Source organism: Lissotriton vulgaris, chromosome 3_1 (assembly GCF_964263255.1).
Source record: "Lissotriton vulgaris chromosome 3_1, aLisVul1.2, whole genome shotgun sequence".
NCBI lineage: Eukaryota > Metazoa > Chordata > Amphibia > Caudata > Salamandridae > Lissotriton > Lissotriton vulgaris.
Genome location: NC_141689.1, coordinates 507244131 through 507263803, shown reverse-complemented (window position 1 = coordinate 507263803; position 19673 = coordinate 507244131). Strand labels below are relative to the sequence as shown.

The window sequence follows — 19673 nt, the reverse complement described above, 5'->3', positions numbered from 1 at the left end:
CGTCACGGTCTCTCATAAGGCCTTTGGATTCATCAATGCACAGTCATCGCCAGCCTCAACCCCAGGAACCACAGGCAAATCTGATGAATATCCGTCACAGACATTTATTTCCAACAGTCTTTACAGGTTTTAAAACCGGTCTTTTTGGGGACATGTCCCTTGCACACTGTAAAGAAAGTTTTTGAATGAGGTAAGGTTCTCAAAGAGACAAGCGGTAGCTCGGATCCGCGTCTGGTGGGGTGGAAAGAAAGGAACAGAGGGCAGGCGTATGAGATGAGCTGTAATTTATGCAGTGGAACAGCATTACAGCCGCACAGTGCCACCTACTGGCATGCAAATGTACTGCTAAAATGTATCCGGCTCCAGTGAGTTGAGGCATTATCTACAAAATAATATAATAATATTCAAAATGTGAGGAATCTGCGGCTAGAATACTCTATCAGAATTGTTAATAATGATAAAGGCAGTAGGTGTGATGTATGTATTGTAAAAAGCAAATGTGAATGCCATAAGGCATTTAAGGGTGAATTGTTATTACTTAGAGAGTAATTTCGTTACATGGAATCTCAGAGATTACCATAGTACATAAAGGTTTTGGTGCTGGCTACCCCTTCTGATAAACAGTAGAGATAGAAGATTTGCACTGTAAAAATCCTTACAGGTCCTCATAGGAGTGTTAGTATTTTGCTTTACCAACTGTAATTCTGTATACATTTGTACTTTTATGTCTGTAAGCCTGATAGTTGTTTTGTGGAAAAGCTTACTATCAATACAATAGGCCTGGACAGTTATGGTGACAAGCCAATGATAAAGGCTGCAAGCCGGACTGGTCTACTCAGAAATAGCGGGAGCCATCAAGAGCATTAACTCGGGGAAGGCGACAGGTCCCAAGGTATTCCGAATGAGCTCTATAAATTGAATGCTTACAAAATTGCGCCGCATATTAAAGCCATGTTTATTGAGAGTAAAGAGTCTGGTAGCCTCCCCTATGATCAGCGGATTGCGAATATCGTCGTTATCCACAAGCCAGGTAAGCCCCGAACCTCCCCCTCTTCCTATAGGCCTATTTCTTTGCTCAACGCGGAACCCAAGATTTTGGCCAAACTACTATCGATCAGGTTGGTCAAGGTGATCTCCACCTTGGTACACCCAGACCAGACGGGCTTTATGCCACGCCGCAACACTGCGTTGAATCTTCGGCGTTTACATGGAGTGCTGGGTAGGGCCCGCAATTTGTTGCAACCCGCTGTGTTGGAGTCCCTGGACGCCACCATGGCCTTTGATCATGTCGAATGGTCGTACCTATTCGCGGTTTTGGAGAAGCTGGGTTTCGGGCCTGAGTTTATTGGATGGGTGCGCCTGCTATAGACTGCCCCTTTGGATCGCGTTGTTGTGAACAACTGTCAATCCAGGGATTTTGCATTGGAGAGAGGGACGCGGCAGGGATGTCCTCTGTCGCCCCTTCTCTTTGCGTTGGCGCTGGAGCCGTTGGCGGCTTGGGTCAGATGGGATAGGTCTGTACGTGGGCTGCGGTGGTCCCCGGATTGGGAAGACAATATCTCGCTTTATGCCGACAATGTGCTTCTCTATCTCATTTCGCCTAGATCCTCGTTGCTGGTCTTTCTCGACATTCTCAGAGTGTTTGGTGAGTACTCGGGCTTTGCTAGTAATTGGGCGAAGTCTGTATTGTTAGTATTGTCGGAGACCCGCCGGTGATTCCACAGACCAGCCCTCTTCAAATTGCTACCACGGGCTTTGTGTATTTGGGAATTTATATTGCCTTGGACGCTAGGACAAGATACGTAGAGAACTTATTGCCGCCGCTGGCTAGACTACGCACTGATATTCAGCGCTGGAGGGCGTTGCCTCTGTCTCTTCTGGGCAGAGCGGTATTGTTTAAAATGTTGGCGCTTCCTCAGTTCCTAGATGCTCTCCAAAACGCTATGGACCCTGTGCCCGCTAAATACTTTAAGGAGATAGAGGCGCTTCAGAGGAAGCTTCTATGGGATGGTAGACCCCGCATCGCTTATGCTAAACTCACCCTGGCCTGGTATGATGGAGGTATCGGGCTTCCTGATCTGAAGAAATATTATTGGGCCTCCCAGTTGGCGGCTATTAATCAGATTGTGTATGGCGTGCCAGGAGACCCTGGATACACCATGGATCGCAGTCAGTCGCCCGGGGGAGATTCCCTTCGGGCCTTGTATAATCGGCCAGGACTGTTTTCGCTCGTGGGTCCCACCTCACATGCGGTGAAGGTCTGGCATGCGGCTAACAGGAGTCTGGGATGGGAAGGGAGATTGACTCTCGCGACCCCTCTCTTTAGTTCCGCCAAATTGGGCAATCTGTGGACCACCAAAGGATTTGACAAGTGGGAGTTGATTGTTATTGGTCAGATTAAGGATGTCTGGGGGAAAGGGGAAATACTGTCCTTCGAGGCGCTCCAGCAGAGACATCACTTTCATAGCAATGAGCGGTTTCGCTACCTGCAGGTCAGGCATGCCCTCCTCTCCCATGTGTTACCGGGGAAAGCCCTTCCCGAGGCCTCCCCTCTTGAAGACCGTGTATTAGATGGGCATATACCAGAGAAAACTATCTCATTTATTTAGCGAAAGTTGATTATTCACATGGAAGACCCGTTGGGGTCTCTCAGGGTGGCGTGGGTTGCTGATGGTTTGGAGATAGACGATGAGGATTGGGTTGAGCTGTGTCCGCCCCTAAAGTAGTGGCGATACAGATGAGGTTGCGTCTGGTGCAATTAAAGATTTTGCATAGATCGTATGTTACGGGTCCGGGTCTGGTGAGGATGGGATGGAGTACGAATGGCAAATGCAAGAGAGGCTGTGGAGAGGTTGCGACGTTTTTGCACATACTGTGGCACTGCGATAGTGTTCAGAGCTATTGGCGCGCCACTCATGATACGCTGAACGAGGTCCTGGGCTGTGAGGTACGATTGGAAGCGCGCAGATGTCTTTTGAATATCTGGGAACCCACGGATCTTAATCAATACTTAAAGCAATGGGTTACACTGGCCTGTATGATTGCGAAGTGCAATATAGCACAGCTCTGGGGAGCAACTCAATCGGCGCAGCACACTAAATGGGCCCAGGATCTGGACTGGTGTATGTTTCGAGAGCGTGCCGTGTATGTTGCGAGGGGCTGCCCTGAAAAGTGAATAAAGGTTTGGGGGCCGTGGAATGCTTACCGGGGCGTCATCTGTGCTCCCCCAGCCGGGGGGTCTGATTTGGACACTCAGGACTCCCCTTGATTCTAAGCTCTATACCATTCTGTGTATCATATTCCGTTTGCGAGACTTCCTCTGCTCCGAGCACTGCAGAAATAATGTTGATGTATCCCCAACGCATTTGTTAATTTTGTTTCATTGTTTGTTATATACTAATAAAAAGAAATACAAAAAAAAAAGAGCTCTTTTACTTTGAGAGCAATAAAGAAGCCTTTAAATCTTGTTATCTTATCACATCTGTTTTCAGAGACAGAGGTCAAAAGTCAGTTTGTCTTCCTAAAATTTACTTTTTGTTCTGTGACTGAAGTTAGAGGATTTTCAACTCCGGAAAGAGAGCTTAGTCCCTAAAAATAGCTCATCCTGAATAAATCTTGCTCGACAATTTGAGTGGATTTTGTGAGCCCTGTAGATGTCATTCATGGTCCACTAAGCATGACAATGGAGTTCCTCTGCTCCTGGCAAATAGAGATCCTGTCCGTTGGGTCATCTTTGGAGAAATTCCCTGGCAGTCCAGCCACATTCAGAGCTGCAGAGCCTCCAGACACAGGAACCAAGACCCCACCCAACCGGATTATTATAGCACCACATGGCGGTGGTGTTGTCCATGAGCACCTGCAACAGTCTTCCTTTGATTGTGGCTAGGAAGGCCTTCAACCTCAAGCAAAATGCTCTCAACTCCAACAAGCTGATGTGGAGTCAAGCTGTCACCAGAGACCAGAGGTCTCTGATCTCCACCTCTCTCAGATGGCCTTCCCAACGCAGAAGCGATGCATTGGTAACCTATGTCAAATATGGGTGGGGTAACGAGAGGCGTCTGCCACTGAGCTGCAAGTTGCCCCTGATGTCTTGGATCTTGCATTGGGTGTGACTTCAGCCATGAAAGGGCTGGGGTTAGAAGTTGGGGGTACTGGAAACTCCTACTGTAGCTTCAGAAGGGGCAAAGTGGATGATGAAACTGTCTGGGTGGGACAGACTTGCCCAAGTAAAGTGCTGTGGCTTTGCTTTCTTTTAAACGCTCCAGAGCTTGGATGCTTTCTCAGCAGAAAGGCAAGAGCCATCAAATGGCATATCTATCAGGGATACTGGACATCCTCAGAGAAGCCTGGGAGAATAGATGCGGTTGACAAAGGTCTCTATTCTCTTAGACTCACGATCTGGCAGGGTGGTGGGAAAGGCATTGGGATTAACCTTACTGGTGTATGCCTGCACTACAAAGCTCTCTGGTGTGGAATGTTGTGCAAGAAAGTCAGAATCGCCTGAAAGGACAATGGGCATCAATCCCTCCTCTGGCATTGGAACTGGCGTAGAGGTGAAGGCGACTGTTGAAATGAATAGTGCCAGAACCTGAGGCAGATTTGTGGAGAACAGACAGCACCAAACGTGGGTAGGTCAGTGGAAGTCCAACTGGAGTCCCCGATGATTCCTTGGGGTCCAAAGGTGCGCCACAGGGAGCTGGTAAAAGACCGAATATGAGCAGCACGGAACGCCATAAAGGCTCCACTTGCTATGATGTCGTGAATAGCCCTGGAAATTATGGCTATATCAGGACTAGACTCTAAATCAGCTCCAATGGAAATGGGCGACACCCTTGCAGTCTCTCTAGAGTGCGAGAGTGGCAGAAAGGGACCGATTTCAGCTCTGATTTCGTATGCTTCTTTTTTAAATTAGCCAAAGACTTTGACCACGATGACTATCTGCTGTGGAAATGATTTCGGGAGCGAGAATGGGATATTCTTATCGATTTCATGGCATGGAGTCTTCCGATGTTTGGTGACACACAGCTTCGCCTCGCATGTACCATATGGATATCGGATTCATTTTTGGCACAGTCATCGCCCTGGAATTGTGCGCTGACCCCAGTCACCACATACATACATCGAGAGAGTCTGTCACAAACATTGGTCTATGACACTCTCTCCATGGCTTAAATCCTGCTGTCATAGGAAGTGACATTTTCTCTGGCACACTGGTAAAATCTTTTAAGAAAGAGTCCTAAAAAGATAAAGGAGTAGCTCAGCGTCCATGTCTGAAGGTGCAGAAAGAAAGGAACAGTTATTAGCACGCATGGTTGGTGCTTAGATGCAGCGCCGCTTATTACTTCTAGAGCCGAAAGAAGTTGGCACGCAGTAGTATTGCTTTAAAGTTTCCAGATCCAGTCTGATGCCTGGGGAATATTCCCAGGATGCAAAATCAGTGGTTAGAAGCATTTATCAGAATAAGCAATTCAACCTAAAGAAGATTCAAATAATAATGTGAAGCTGTTGAGTTGTAATGATTTTGTCCAGAGGCACTCAGTAAATTACCAGGAAAGAAAGATAACATGACACATCAGGAATACTGTTTACAATACTCAAGAATATGTGGGAGAAAATGAGAAGCAACCGCAGAAGAGACATGAGATAAGATGTCAATCATCTGCCATGATATAAAGCAATGTTAAAATCTATTATGTGATGAATCAAGTGGCTGCTATTCGACTTAGTGTAAACGAATGTCTATTATGTGGAAAGAAGTACATTGAAGTGTATATAGTAAAAAACATTGCAAACTAGTTCAGATAATAGTATACAACACTATGCTTTCAGTGTTATTAACTCAAGTGTAAATTCATATGCAAATATGCAATGACAGAATATATGTTTTTCGATGTTCCAATTGGAGAAGATTAATTAACACTTACAGCTTACTGTGCAAAATGCTGTTGTGACAATCTTTGGTTCCATTAAAATGGCGATTTCCCATTTTCTTAGTACATGTAATGTTGTTTGCTTACAAATAAATATATATTCTGCTTTGACTTAATGTGTATTTGTTATCATTGCCCTACCATCAATATTGATCAATGAACGGATGTCATCTTGATGGTCTGAGAGACATTTAATTTTGTGGACATCCCAATTTTCGTCTTCCTCCGAGGGTGCTATCAACCTAAAAATAACTTGGAAAAACAGGAGAAAACTTTTAGCTAATTACAAAAATATTCTGTTAGTAGCATAAGAGACAGTAACGGCAAACTGGATCTTAAACTCCTTTCACCACAGAGCCCAGTTCAACAGGGATATCACTGTGATTCTGCAGGGCATACATTACAGTCCCAGTCAGAAAAGTGTTGAATTGATTCACCCAGCTTCAATGACAATATTTAGGTTTAAAAAATTGTATAGGTGTTTATGCAGTTACCATTTGGTACAATATATTCTGGCACACTTGGTGCTGACCTCTATGGTCTCGAGTTCTTTTTACAGCACTTCTTAGAGAGACACATATTCTCTTGAAGATTGACTTTTCTGAGGTGAGGACATTCTGGTTGGCTTTAGAATGGCTTCAGCAAATAAGTATAACACAATTTTTACTCATGCTTTGTCGAAAACATGCTTTTGTTTTAAAGGATTTCATATGCTTTGTTTGACATCGTTTGTGTTGTAGTACACCCAGCAATGGAAAATTGTCACTTTCAATAAAAACAAACACACATACATGAAGTCAGGTGCCCCAGCTGTACTCCAGGATAGTCCTCCGGTACAATTGTATGTGGACTCATTTTGCTCAGTGTTTTAGCCAAAGAAAAGATAAATGGCGCCTGGAGGTAAGAACTACATTAGAAATTAGTAGAGATGTGGACTTAAATGGTAACCGAAACAGATGGTAAAAAATGGAGATTAACACTTCATTTTTTAAACTGGACCTTTTGCCTGCAATAAAAATAACATCTTTAAGTGGCAGTAAGTCGTAAATTACCTTGATCGTGATAGAAATTCCATTATTTGTGAAAGCAGTTCAAATTCCTTCCACCCCCATCTCTCCAGCAAGAGTCACTTGATACAATTATTCAGAAAGAAACCTGTTGTACTAATTTTGTCAAGTACATGTTTAACAATTAATTATGGGTCAGTAAATCTACTCTAACTGTAACTCTTTACATCTCAAGAATCTAGCCTGTTGAGTAGGCAGCCTTTTGATATCTGTAGTTAGAAACTTTGCAAAAAGTCAATTATAGTCTCACTTGAAAGGTTAGACTACAGATAAAATGAGGTTTGACGTTGACAATTATAAGAGGATGGAGTTTTACGGGAGAAGAGCTGACCGCCATGCCGTGAGCAGCTAGCTGTGCAAGCTCCCCGTCTGACTGCGAGCCTCCAGACCTTTTCGGCCACCAAACCCGCCATGCCGTGAGCAGCTAGCTATGCAAGCTCCCCGTCTGACTGTGAGCCTCCAGACCTTTTCGGCCACCAAACCTACTGCTAGTGGAGAAGTGTGGCTCAATGGTTAGAGCAGGCAGACCTCGATGCAGAGCTCTGGCCAGGGACCAGGGTTCGATTCCTGCCCCGGCGGGTCTCGGGCTCTTAAAATTCCCCTGACCGGATATTCTCGCCTCAGTGCCTATTCTGATCATGAGTCCCACGCTGCAACTCTGGGCAATAGCTTGCTTAGTCTCCACAACGGCCCACACAACGCGAGGGATGCCTGGTCTGCACCATGGGGGTGCCCAGGAGTGGACACTTCACAGGGAAAGCCAGGAAGGGTTCCCTTGCGGTATTCGTACAGGCGCTGGGAAACCCACTGCGGGTAGCTGTGCGCTATACAAGTACAAAAACATTTACATTTTAGAGCCTAGCCCAGGTGCACCTGGTCTGCTGACACTCTGGTGGGAGCCGCAGGTAAGGTGGTAGGCAATTGAGACCCATAGCAGGCTTAGGCAGACCCATGGATTAGCAAATTTAGCGGCACAAAAATGGAAATTTAGCGACACAAATATGGAAATTTAGAGGCAATTTTGCGGCATTTTATGTGGCCATTTTTCCTACAACAAACACAGATATCTTTGTTTTTTTTAGTTATTTAACAACATGAAGCTATGTATATTTGTTTTATTTACAATGTAGACACTTTGTTTCTCTCGAGCGTGTGCTTCACAATTATGGGCTGCTGCAGGTTCACAGCAAATCTACAACTAGGAAGGAATATTTCTTTCCTGTCCATATTTTATTGTATCTTGCTCCCTGTCCCATCCTTCCCCTGTTGTTGCAACAACACCTCCTCACTGTACAGGAGTTTTTTCCAGCTAGTACTGCAGCCACTACGTCTGGTGCACTACGTGATTTTAACATGGCAGCTCCCAGTCTATGATATTGAGTATTGTGAACCACTAGTAACTCGATTGCTCTTGACGTTCACTCACCCATGCAGGGCGCAATAAAAAAATTAAAAGGCTAATCATAATTCTACTTTATACATTTATGCTTGTGGTTTCCAAAGGTTTATATTTTGGAATTTTTTTAAAAAAAATCCCACGTTGGCCTTCCCTACACCTCCATTAGTTATGGGGATGTTCCTTCCTCCTTCCCACCCTGTATATGGATTTACTCTAACCGTATCCAGACTGGAGGTGTGCCTGGGCGAAGTTTGTGAATACCCTCAGTCATACGTTTAAGAATAGCGGCTACCAGGGAAAAGAGCGGCTTCAAGTGGGTGCTCCAAGAGGGCAGCATCGACGTCAGCCCCCGTGTTGCATGTACACCGTGTGGCGCGTCTAGTGCGCGGCTCCCAGGGCTCCGTGCCCCCTTTGCCATCCAAGGCTTTCCTTTCACAAAGAGCTGAAATCTGCTTCAGTAACAGGAGCCGAATGAAAGATTTCAAACGTATAAATCTTTACAGTTTGTAATTCTAGCGCTCTGGCAAGATTAGTTGTGATCGGTATATAGATATGTAATTCCACTTTTTCATACCATGTCATACAGACGTTATTACACTACAATGCTGTTTGGCAAACTAAGAAGAACTCTATAGTTAACTGAACTAACTCCCCAATTATCCTTAATTCCACTTTCGACAGTGTAATTAAAGATGTATGAAGGTCATTGTAACGCATTCCATTTATGACTTGCACAGACCCATCCTTGCAGGGTGAAATCGTGAAGGCGTGTCAACTACCATAGCCATCAGCAGCCTCCTTCCAAACCTCGGTGCAAATGTGCCTTTTAACCTGGAGAGCCGGGCTGCGGCAGGTTTGTGCAGCGTGCATGTCTGTGGACAGTTCTTAGTTTAAAAAAAAAAAGCTGATGGGTACTTGATACTGGCCGACAATAACTCGGGAGGATGCCTCACACCCACCCTTCCAAAGTAGTTTGAGGCTGTCGCAGACCCCCCAGGATATAGCGGCTTTAGTAAAAATGCTGCGCAATTTCTACAAAAGTGCCGATTTCGCGGGCACTTTTGTAAAAATCGCTGCATTTTTACAATAGTGCCGATTTTGCGGCAAACCGCGAAATCGCGAAATTGGGATATCCTGGAGGGTCTGTTTAGGAGATCGAGCGTGGGTGGCTCCCTGGCAACAACAAAATGCCGGCCTGTGGAGCAGAGGCCATGGCGCTCGCCATCTCTGTGTCTGAGACAGGCGGGAGATGAGCAGCAGGATCAGGATGAGCAGCAGGATCATCTGCGACTTCCTCTGCAAGGGAGATCCCTCCCACCCGTGCCCGGACCGTACAAGATGGAATTGGGCCGATGCTCTTAGCCCTTTGATTGGAGATGCGTATTTGTTGTTGGACGACTGGAGGAACCCTGGCGGGCTTCAGCTGGGCTGTTGGTTGGCTGGGGAGTGCTTCTACTGCCCACACGGCCCTCACTGGATAGGGAATTTCTTCTTTTTTAACATTTTTTTTATATTTTATTAAACTTAGTGACAACTATACAGAAATTACTGATTGCAAATATTAACTGGTTACTCACATCATGATACAGTATACAGGGTCAGCAAAGCAATTACATTAATTAGTCGCATCTCTGTCCACATTATGGTGTACTTCCAACTCCACCACTGGGGTTACACATATGTCACCTCTATAAACATTCCATTGGGTCCATTTTCTATCCCATTTTTTCGGACACCCCCTAGTTATAAAAACTTCTTTCTCCGCAATCATGCATTGGTCGAATTCTTTCATCCATAGAGATGTGGAAGGCGGCGCCAGCCCCCTGCCAGTTCCCTCTTCACCAGCGTGTATCCCAGCGTCACTAGCTGTTGTTCGATTTCCGTTAGGTCGGTGGCTGCCCAGATGTTTAATAAGCCCAGTTGTGGTGTCAGTCCTACCGTCTTTCCCAGTGTAGTCTTTATATGATTTGTGGCTACCTCCCAGAAGGGATGGACCACCGGGCACTCCCAAAGGGCATGATAGAAGGTAGCCGGCTGTCGGCAGCCCTACAAACAGAGGTCGTGCTGTCTTGCGCCTATTTTAGCTAAGGTTATCCCTGTCATATAGGTCAGTTGTAAAATTCTAAGCTGTATCAGTCGAAAACTAAGCATAATGGCTGCTTCCCTATGTGACACAAGGGCGATCGCCAAATTCCTCATCTATCGGGCCCAATTCGCTCACCCACTGCTCCTTGAGCTTGCCAAAACTGTCAGGTAGATTGTTACTAAGTTTCTTGTATGTTAAAGATATGGCTTTAGAATGCAATGGCCCATCTAGAAAGTGGTCCTCCAGTGGCTATGAGTCCGGTGTGTCCTCACAGCTTAAAAAACCCGCCTGTAAGGCAAGTCTCATTTGCAGGTATCTAAATACCTCCCCTAGAGCCATCCTATAATTCACCTGGAGGTCTTCTAATTGAAGTATCAAACCCTTTTTAACTAGATCTTTCACCACTGAGATTCCAATCATGTCCCATCTATCAAACCCTGGTTGATAGCACACCATGCCCAATTTTTTAGTATACCACAGTGGTGTCACCTTGGTGAGGGTGTTAGCCTAGCCCAACTGTGAATACGCCTGGCACCAAATCTTTATCGTGTGTAATGTTGGACCGATGTACCTCTTTTTCTTAGTGTGGGAGTATAGGGCCCCCAAGTAGCCCGAGCAATCCGTCTGGTACCTATCCAGGGCATAGGCCGAGTCAGTAGGCGGGAAATATATCCAATGATTCACAGCCACCAGCTGTAAGGCCCAATAGTACAGCCTGAGGCCTGGCAGCGCTATTCCTCCGTCATACCAAATTTTCGTTCGTTTTTTCAATGCCACCCTAGGGTCCCTGCCAACCCACAGCAGTGTTCGTACCTCCCCCTCCACTGCTGAAAAGTATGTATCCGGGACTCGGTTTGGGCAATTCTGAAGCATATACAAAAAGCACGGGAGCGCCAGCATTTTGAAGAGAGCGGCTCGGCCCACCAGACATAAAGGTAATGACCTCCAGTGCTTCACGTCAGCTCGCAGCCTAGCCAATGCGGATGCCAAATTACGACTAGAGAAAAGAGCTGCGTCTGGTGTAACAAAAACTCCCAAGTACCTAAATCCTTCTCCACCAACTTCTATTTTGCAGTTTTTGGGGAGACAGGGAGTTTGTCCCTGAAGCACAAATTTCACTGACTTGCACCAGTTGATTGCATATCCTGAGTACTTCCCGAAGTTTGTAAATATACTCAGAACAGCGTGTATGGATTTATAGGGGGAGGCAAGATATAGTAGGATGTTTTTGGCATGTAAGGATACTCGATCCTCCTGATCCGCCGCCCACCGCAAGCCTCACACAATCGTGTCTCGACGGATCCAGGCTGCCAAGGGTTCTAGCAAGGGAGAATATCAGTGGGGACAGCGGACATCCCTGTCTGGTGCCTCTTCGCAAAGTAAACGCCCGGGACGTATTGATGTTTACTCTCACCTGTCCCTGTATGTTAGTACACAACAGTTTCACCCAACCTATAAATTTGGGGCCTAGCCCAACTCTGGTGAGGACTTCAAATTAATATGGCCATTCTATGGAATCGACAATATATCTGCGTCTTCTTTCAGAAACTCTCTGCGTGCCATGGAGGCATCTAAGGACAATATAACTGCGTCTTCTTCCAGAAACTCTCTGCGCGCCAGTACGTTATGGAGACGGCATATGTTAAGGTTTGTATTTCTCCCTGGCATAAAAGTAGATTGATCTGGGGGTACTAAAGAGGAGATTACTGTCCTCAATTGTGTAGCAAGATCCTTCGCTAGATTTTTTGCTTCCACATTGATTCACGAGATAGGCCAGTACGAGCCAATTGTCTACCGGTTTGCCAGTCTTGTGAATAACAGCGATAGTAGCTAGACTTTGGTCTGCCGGCAGCTGTCCCCTCTTATAGCTTTCCTCGTACATAGCACGTACGTGCGGGCCACCTGAGAAGACATGACTATTAGGAACTCAATGGGGGTACCATTCGGCCCCATCGCCGTCCCAGACTTAATTTGACCAATGGCTTTCTTAATCTCCTCACTTGTCAAGTTTTCGTCCAGCGTGTCCCTATCTAGTTCCGAAAGGGTCAGCACGTCGATATCCAATAGGAGCTGACGTGAGTATTCTGCCGTGTACGTAGTAGAAAGAGAATATATTGTTTCTAGGTGGTCTGCGAATGCCTCTGCGATGTCTCTAGGATGATTAAGTACCTCACCATTTGGCAGCGTCAGTCTAGGCACCCATCTTGTACCCCGTTCCCGCCTCTCCAACCACGCTAGGGTCTTACCTGCCCTATCCCCCAAAACGTACAGCCTATGTTAGGTGGCACAATGTTTATCCATCATGTGTTCTCGTGCCTTGATTCTGTACTCATCTTGTTTCAATGTCAGTCTCTGGTGTGTATGGCTTGAGGTATTAGTCACTTGTCTGCTTCTGGCCTTTGGAGTACCTCCTCTATCTGAACCAATATTTGGTGCCTTTTTGAAATATACCCCATTTGTAGGGACAAGGCGTGCCCCTTTAAAACCACTTTACATGCTTCCCATATGGTTTGTGCAGAGTCTACCGAACCTAGGTTTTCTTTAAAGTAGTTCCCCGTTTACACACACAGTTCTTCTTTTTTGTCGGGTATTGTCAACAGCCATGAGTTAAGAACAAGAGTGGTAAGTGCCTGGCGTTCCCAGTGTGTAAACTCAATCCCAACTGGGGAGTGGTCCGAGATACCCCTGGGTAAGATCTGAGGGTGTCTAAAACTACCTATCGAGGCTTTGTACGTTAGAAAGTAGTCTATACGGGAAAGACTTTTGTGCACGCTAGAGAAATGTGTATTGTGGGTCTGCTGGTTGTAATTCCCGCCCCACGTCTGAGAGCCCCAATGCCGTGGTGAATTCTGCCATAAGTTCATTCGGTCTAGCTCTCGGCCTCTGTGGGGGTCTATCAATCGTATCTTCCATCGTCATATTGTAATCTCCACCCATAATCAAGGTACCGTCAGGAGGTCCGGTCAGCACGTTACTAAGGTCCGCCAAGGCTGCCTTACCCAATGTTGGCGGCAGGTAGAGAGAGATGACATTAAGTGCTCTTCCCTCCCAATGGGCTTCTACCACGCCTCATGGGGTCTGCCCATGTCCTATGCACAATTAGGGGTGTATTTCCTTTCACCAGGATACCCGTACCTCTAGAACCAGTGGTGTAATCTGCATGTACTAGAAGTTTGTATCCCCATCTAGTGAGGGCCTTGCTTTTGTTTCCCACCAGGTGGGTTTCTTGCAGTAGCACAAGGTCTGGGGAGTGTTTCTTCAGATATTGTTGGACTATTCCCCTATTTATTTTATCCCCCATCCCGTTGACTTTCCAAGACAGGACAGAGAGCGCTAGATCCGGACTTACGGCTCTTTGGTGTCTCGGCCTTCTCAATTTGATGCGTGTCCCTGTCGTCCACCGCAGTGCCCGAGGTGAACTTTGCAAGTTTGTTCTGTGCGTTGGCCTTGGGGCCCCTGCTCGTTGCCATGTGTGCACTTCGGGGTCTTGAAGATTAACGACAGGATGTCTCAGGGTAATACCTGCCACGTACCCAACAAGTCAAATAGTCCCGCTGGTAGCCTGTCAGGGTTCACCCAGGTCCTGACCTCCTAACTTTGCCACTATTAGACTCCCCTCCATCCGAGGGTCTTTACTGCGCACCGGCAATATACGACAACAGGGTGTAGGGGTGTCCCAGTAGTTTACGTGGTACACGCCAGCTCCTCCAACTATTTGTAAAGTGCAGGGTTGCACACCTCGGCCATTAGTGCTGACTCACCTGCTCCATATGCGGTTTATACCTCTCCCAATGACCGCACTGACGACCACAGGGGGCAAGGAATGTCCTCACTATGTCCAATATGGGCGCTGCTGCCCCTTCACCACTGTGATCCTCCGTCAGCGTAGTATCACAGCTCCACTACTATCAGTGCATACATGCGCGCTCAATGACCGCCAGGGCCTCCACTCTGCGTGCTCAGACTTCAGCCAATCGTCCAGTGTCTATAAAATCTAATGACCCCCACTCCGTGTGTCGGCTGCTTACAGTCGCTGCCTAGCCATACAGTGGCCCCTATTCCCTTACGCAGAACCAGGAGTTAAGTCCGGTCGGGATCCAGAGAGGGGGGGTGAAACACGCAGGGGGAAACAGGCCTTTACTTCTGGGGAGCTGTCGCCTGTGTCCTCCGATCTGTGTTGCTGTCCCCGTCGAACACCAGGCTCTCTCACCACTGTCCGCCTCCGTTCAGGGCCTTGTTGCCCTCCTAAATCCAGTTGGGGCCCCAGCAGTCCATCAAAAGCTGGGGCCTCGATTAGTAGATGTCTCCCCGGGGCACCCGCCTTGTTGCTTTTGTGTCTCCGCTGCTGCTGCTCCAGATGTCGGGCCTGCCTCTATATCACCGCCAGTCCGAACTCAAGGTCCCGATCCGCCGCAGGCCACTCTAATTGCCTTCCGTCTCCTTTCCAGGCTCCTCAGCCACCCGAGCTTGGGTGGGGCCTAACAGGCCTTCAGAAGCCGGGGCCTCCATTTTGGAAGGCCGCCCCGGACCTCTCCCTTCACGTCTGCCAGGTCCGTCTCGTCCGCAGGTCCACACCTCTCTCAAAGTCCCGTAGCAGCTGGGAAGCAGCGAGGCAATGCCACAGGACACTGGACTTTATCTAGAGGCCGACGATAGCCGCCATTTTCGGAGCCGCCGTCTATTCGCTTTTCACCTCATTCTGGGGTTGCTGTCACTGCTGCAACTGCGGTTGTTCACCCTCCACTTTAATCTCGGCTCCGCTACACTCTCGGACCGGGCTTGTTAAAAGCTGATATTGCAGGATTATGGAGGATAGATAGCAGGGATACGGGAGCTCACTTAGGCTGCTGCCATGTTCGTCGGCTGCTAGCCACACCCGAATAGGGAATTTCTGTTTGCCGACCCTACTGCATCTCCCACTTTTCTCCTGGATGTGTCTGACTGTGTCTAGGCCTGCCACTGGTGACCTTGGGTATTGAGCTTGGGGGCATTTTGATCTTCCTTGTTTTCCTCCGCCTCAGGTCGCAGCCAGAGACTTAAGGATGATGCATTGCCAGGCACCTCCTAGGAGGGGATCAAGCAGAGCGCAGGAAGTGGGGATTCCTCCAACATTTTGACAGCAAATTTGATAAACTACTGGCTGCGACTGATGCCACCAGAAAGTAACCGGAGCATAAGATTGGCTCTATAGTGGTCAAATTGGGCCTCTTTAGCACAGACTCTAAGAAGATATTCGAGCAGGTGTCTGCCTTGGATGCCCCAGTCTAAACCCTAGCACCCGAGACCTTGACTACGGACCATCATCTTATGGACTTGAAGGCTCACATCCGGTGTCTGGCAGCCAGGCTTGATGATCAGAAGGGGAGGGCTTGCAGCAATACCATTAAAGTCACGCTCCTGGATCACCAATCACCTGAAACTCAACCCCGATAAGACCGAGCTGGTGTTGACGGGTGGTTCATCCAGCCCCTGGTCCTCTCTTTTCTGGCCCCCTTCTCTTGGCCCCTCTCCTGTACCCACTACCTCTGTCAAAACCCTAGGCATAAAACTCAATTCTCAACTCACCCTTCACTCCCAGGTTAGCTCTGTGGTATCTTCTTCTTTCCTCTCACTGCGCACTATACGCAGGGTGTCCCGTTTCTTTACTTTCTCTGCCCTCAAACTTATCATCTTGGCCATGGTGGTGTCCCGCCTGGATTACGGCCATGGTGGTGTCCCGCCTGGATTACGGCAACGCCCTATATGCAGGTATTCCTGCATATAGCCTACGGTGTTTGCAGCAGATACAAAACCAGGCGGCCCGCCTGGTCTTCAATCTTCCGAAATTCCACCACTCCTCCCCCTTCTTGAAATCTTTACACTGGCTCCCTGTGCGAGCTCGGGTCCAATTCAAGCTCGCCTCCATCACCTTCTTGGCTCGACTGGGCTTGGCTCCGGCGTTCATCTCTTCTGAGATCACCCCCTACGTTCCCACCAGGGAACTACGCTCGTCCTCCCAGTCCCTTCTCACCATCCCACGCTACCGGAGAAAGAAGTGGGGAGGCTCGAAATTTGCCACCCTTGCCCCGATCCTTTGGAACTCCCTTCCCCTTGAACTCCGATCCATCACTCTGTATCCACAATTTCGTAAACTCCTCAAGGCCCACCTGTTCACAAAGTCCTTTGACTAAATCCCCAACAGCTTCCCCTGTCTTCTAGCCCTGGATCTTGTTAGCTGTAGCGCCAAGAAACCGCTGGTGTATGCGCGCTTTACAAGTAATTTTAAACTCAAACTCAAACTCCTGGAAAGAATGGATGGTACTTCCAAGCTTGGTTTCCTGGAGTACTCGCTCCAAGAGGTTGTGGCCCCAGATGGCCTGTCCAAGTTCTATACCATGGAATGTGTGCATAGAGTTACTGCCAGACCACCTAAGCCGGGGGCCCACCCCATCTGGTGGTAGCCTGCCACGTTCATCTCAGCGACAGGGATTTCCTCCTCAGGCACGCAACAATGGCCCCTACATGGTGGAGAATGGCTAGGGTCTCCCTCTTACCTGACTTTACACTCTAGGCCCAAACTTAGAGGGACACGTACACTGCAGTGAAGAAACTTCACAAAGCTGGGGTTGATTTGCTATTCCCAGCCCATCTGAGAATACAAGCAGAGGACAAGTTCAATTTTTTCATGGATCCTGCTGTAGCGTGGGACTGGCTGGAACTTGATGATAAGGTTTCAGTGTGACCGGAACCCTTAGAACATCATCGGCTAGAGCGCACAAGGCACCTGCGCTACCATCAGAGGGGGGCAAATTGACTTACCAGACAGCGGGCAGCTGAGGAATGCAGTCTAAATGCGATCTGCTGGAAGCTTGCCATGTCTCAAGCACATATCCTACAGATGTTTCACCTTAAGCTCGGCAGGCTCGATAGAGTCTGGGCTGGATAATACCCTGTTCAGTGCCATGCTAAGCATACCTGACTACATCATTTGACCCTTGATTGGGTGGCGTATGCGTCCTGTGAGACATGGGCCTCGTTGGTGGTACTGTGATGTGGTGGCTGTATTATACCCTCATGTGTGCTGTTTGGCTGGGGGAGAGCTGTGCGAATACGGGCGTTTATGATGCGTTTGGCCATTTGACTTGACACACAGCTTCTTTGCTTCCTAGGCAGGCTGGACTACTCCCCTACAGAAATTTCTGATACGGAACTGTTCAGCCTACTTGGATGGGCTTTAGTTTGTAGGCTTATCACCTAATACTCTTTCAACAGGATGTACACATATCATAGTCCGGGGTGGGGGTTGTGGAAGTTGTGTTGTTCTTTCTTGAATGTTTTCTTTGTTTCTTTCTTTCGTTTTATTTGTGTGGTAGGGGAGACTGCGCTGTGTGGCTGCCCACAGACGCACCAACTGTATGCCTTAGTGCATTGAGCAGCACAAACGCACACTTAGATGGCTGACCGAATCTGATTGATTACTTGGAATGTTTTGGGGCTGTCCACGCCTTCCAAGCACTAAACATTCTGTCCTACTTGAAACGGAGGGGGGCACAGGTTGCGTTAATACAAAGGACACATCTGTCAGATTCTGAGGGCAGGACCCTCTGCAAAAGGTGGAGAGGGAAACTATCCGGTACTTTGTTTGCAAGGGGGGGGGGGCCCTTCCAATTGCATAAGTCAGTCATTGACCCTATGGGCTGGTGTGTCCTTGTGTTGGGTCCTTTGGATGCCAGGGACGTCATCTACTTATTGTTTATGCCCCAAATACTGACCAACCCTCTTTTTTTGACTAACTTAATGCCCCTCCTGGCAGCAGCATTGCCTTACTTGAGGATAGCTGGAAGGGACTTCAACTGCATGGCGGATCTCACTTTGGACAGGTACATAACCCGTAGCACTCAACACTTGTGCATAAAGTGGTGGGAGCTTTTTGTGCATGGGCCCAGCAGTGGGGCCTTACCTATTGCTGGAGGGCAGCGAACCCTGGGCTCTGGGGTTATTCCTTTTGATCTGGCCTACAGGATTTTGAGGTTCACTTGAATGGGGTGATCTGTTGGGATGCAGTGTATGAACAGGTGGTGAATGCAGAGTATCTAGTAAGAGCCTATACCGCCAACTGCCCCTTGCTATTCACTTTTCGGTGGTCGCCTCCCAGATCTTCTGACAGACTTGGCGGGTAGGCCAGGCCCTGCTTGATGAGCTGACTTTACAGGCCTCGCTTAAGGAGACAATTACTAACTTTTGGCTGGAAAACGTGGGGTCAAAGTAATCAGTGGGGGTCAAGTAGGATGCTCTGAAGGTGGTTTTGCTGGGCTTTCATATCTCCAATAAGCTAGGGGTGCTCAACCAACTGCATGCGGATATAAGGCAGCACAAGGCAGTTTTGAATTATCTGTCCCTGGAACTGGGAGAAAAATCAGAGGGCAGACAATGGTTACTTTCTGAAAGGGAAAAAGTGTTTGCACTGGTGAAACGCTTTTGGCAATAAGACTACAGGGTCTATATTGCAAGGGCCCACGCGGAAATAGATAAGTCGGGGAGCATGTTAGCATTGCTCCTCCAGGAGGAGACCAGGGAGCACACTATTGTCTAGATTTGTGACTCAGCCATTCAGGACGTGTTCAAGCAGGAGGATATTAATGCTGCATTCACGCAATACTGCCATGAGCTATACTCAGTGGACAAGGAGGTGAATAAGGTGGATATTTTGTGAAACATTGCAGATTCCTCTTCTGCGGTCCTAGACACCGCTTAGGCAGAGCCACTCGGTGCTGAAATTATCATCCAGGAGGTGCGGGCTCAATTAAGAAGATGCTCAGAGCAAGGTCCCTGGGTCAGATGGGCTGTCCAGAGTTTTATGCCACCAATTCTGCTGCCCTTGCCCCTAAACTAGAGGGGGTTTTTAATGGAGCTAAGGCACAGTGACTGCTCCTGCCCTCCTTGCCAGAAGCCACAATTGCAGCTTTATGCAAGAAGGACAAGGAACCGTTGCTAGTCGACTCCTACTGCCCCCTCTCTATGCTTAACACGAATTATAAAATCCTGATCAATATCCTAGTGAATAGGATTTGCGGCATGTTGATAACCTGATGAGCCCTGATCAGACAGGGTCCATTCCTACCAGTAGCACCTCGCCTAATAGCCACCAGTTAAATCACATCCTGTATACGCGAGAGCAGCTCCAGACGGATTCACTAGCATTCTCCATTGAC

General features: G+C 47.8%; 1 protein-coding gene across 1 annotated transcript in view; it reads right to left on the bottom strand.

Annotated features, from left to right (window-relative positions):
• Positions 1-19673, bottom strand: part of WDR41 (WD repeat domain 41) — a 624116-nt gene that overhangs the window by 272001 nt on the left and 332442 nt on the right. The window contains exon 8 of the mRNA XM_086960751.1: positions 6072-6182. Within this exon, the coding sequence (XP_086816877.1) occupies positions 6072-6182 (111 nt within the window). The remainder of the gene's footprint in view (positions 1-6071; positions 6183-19673) is intronic.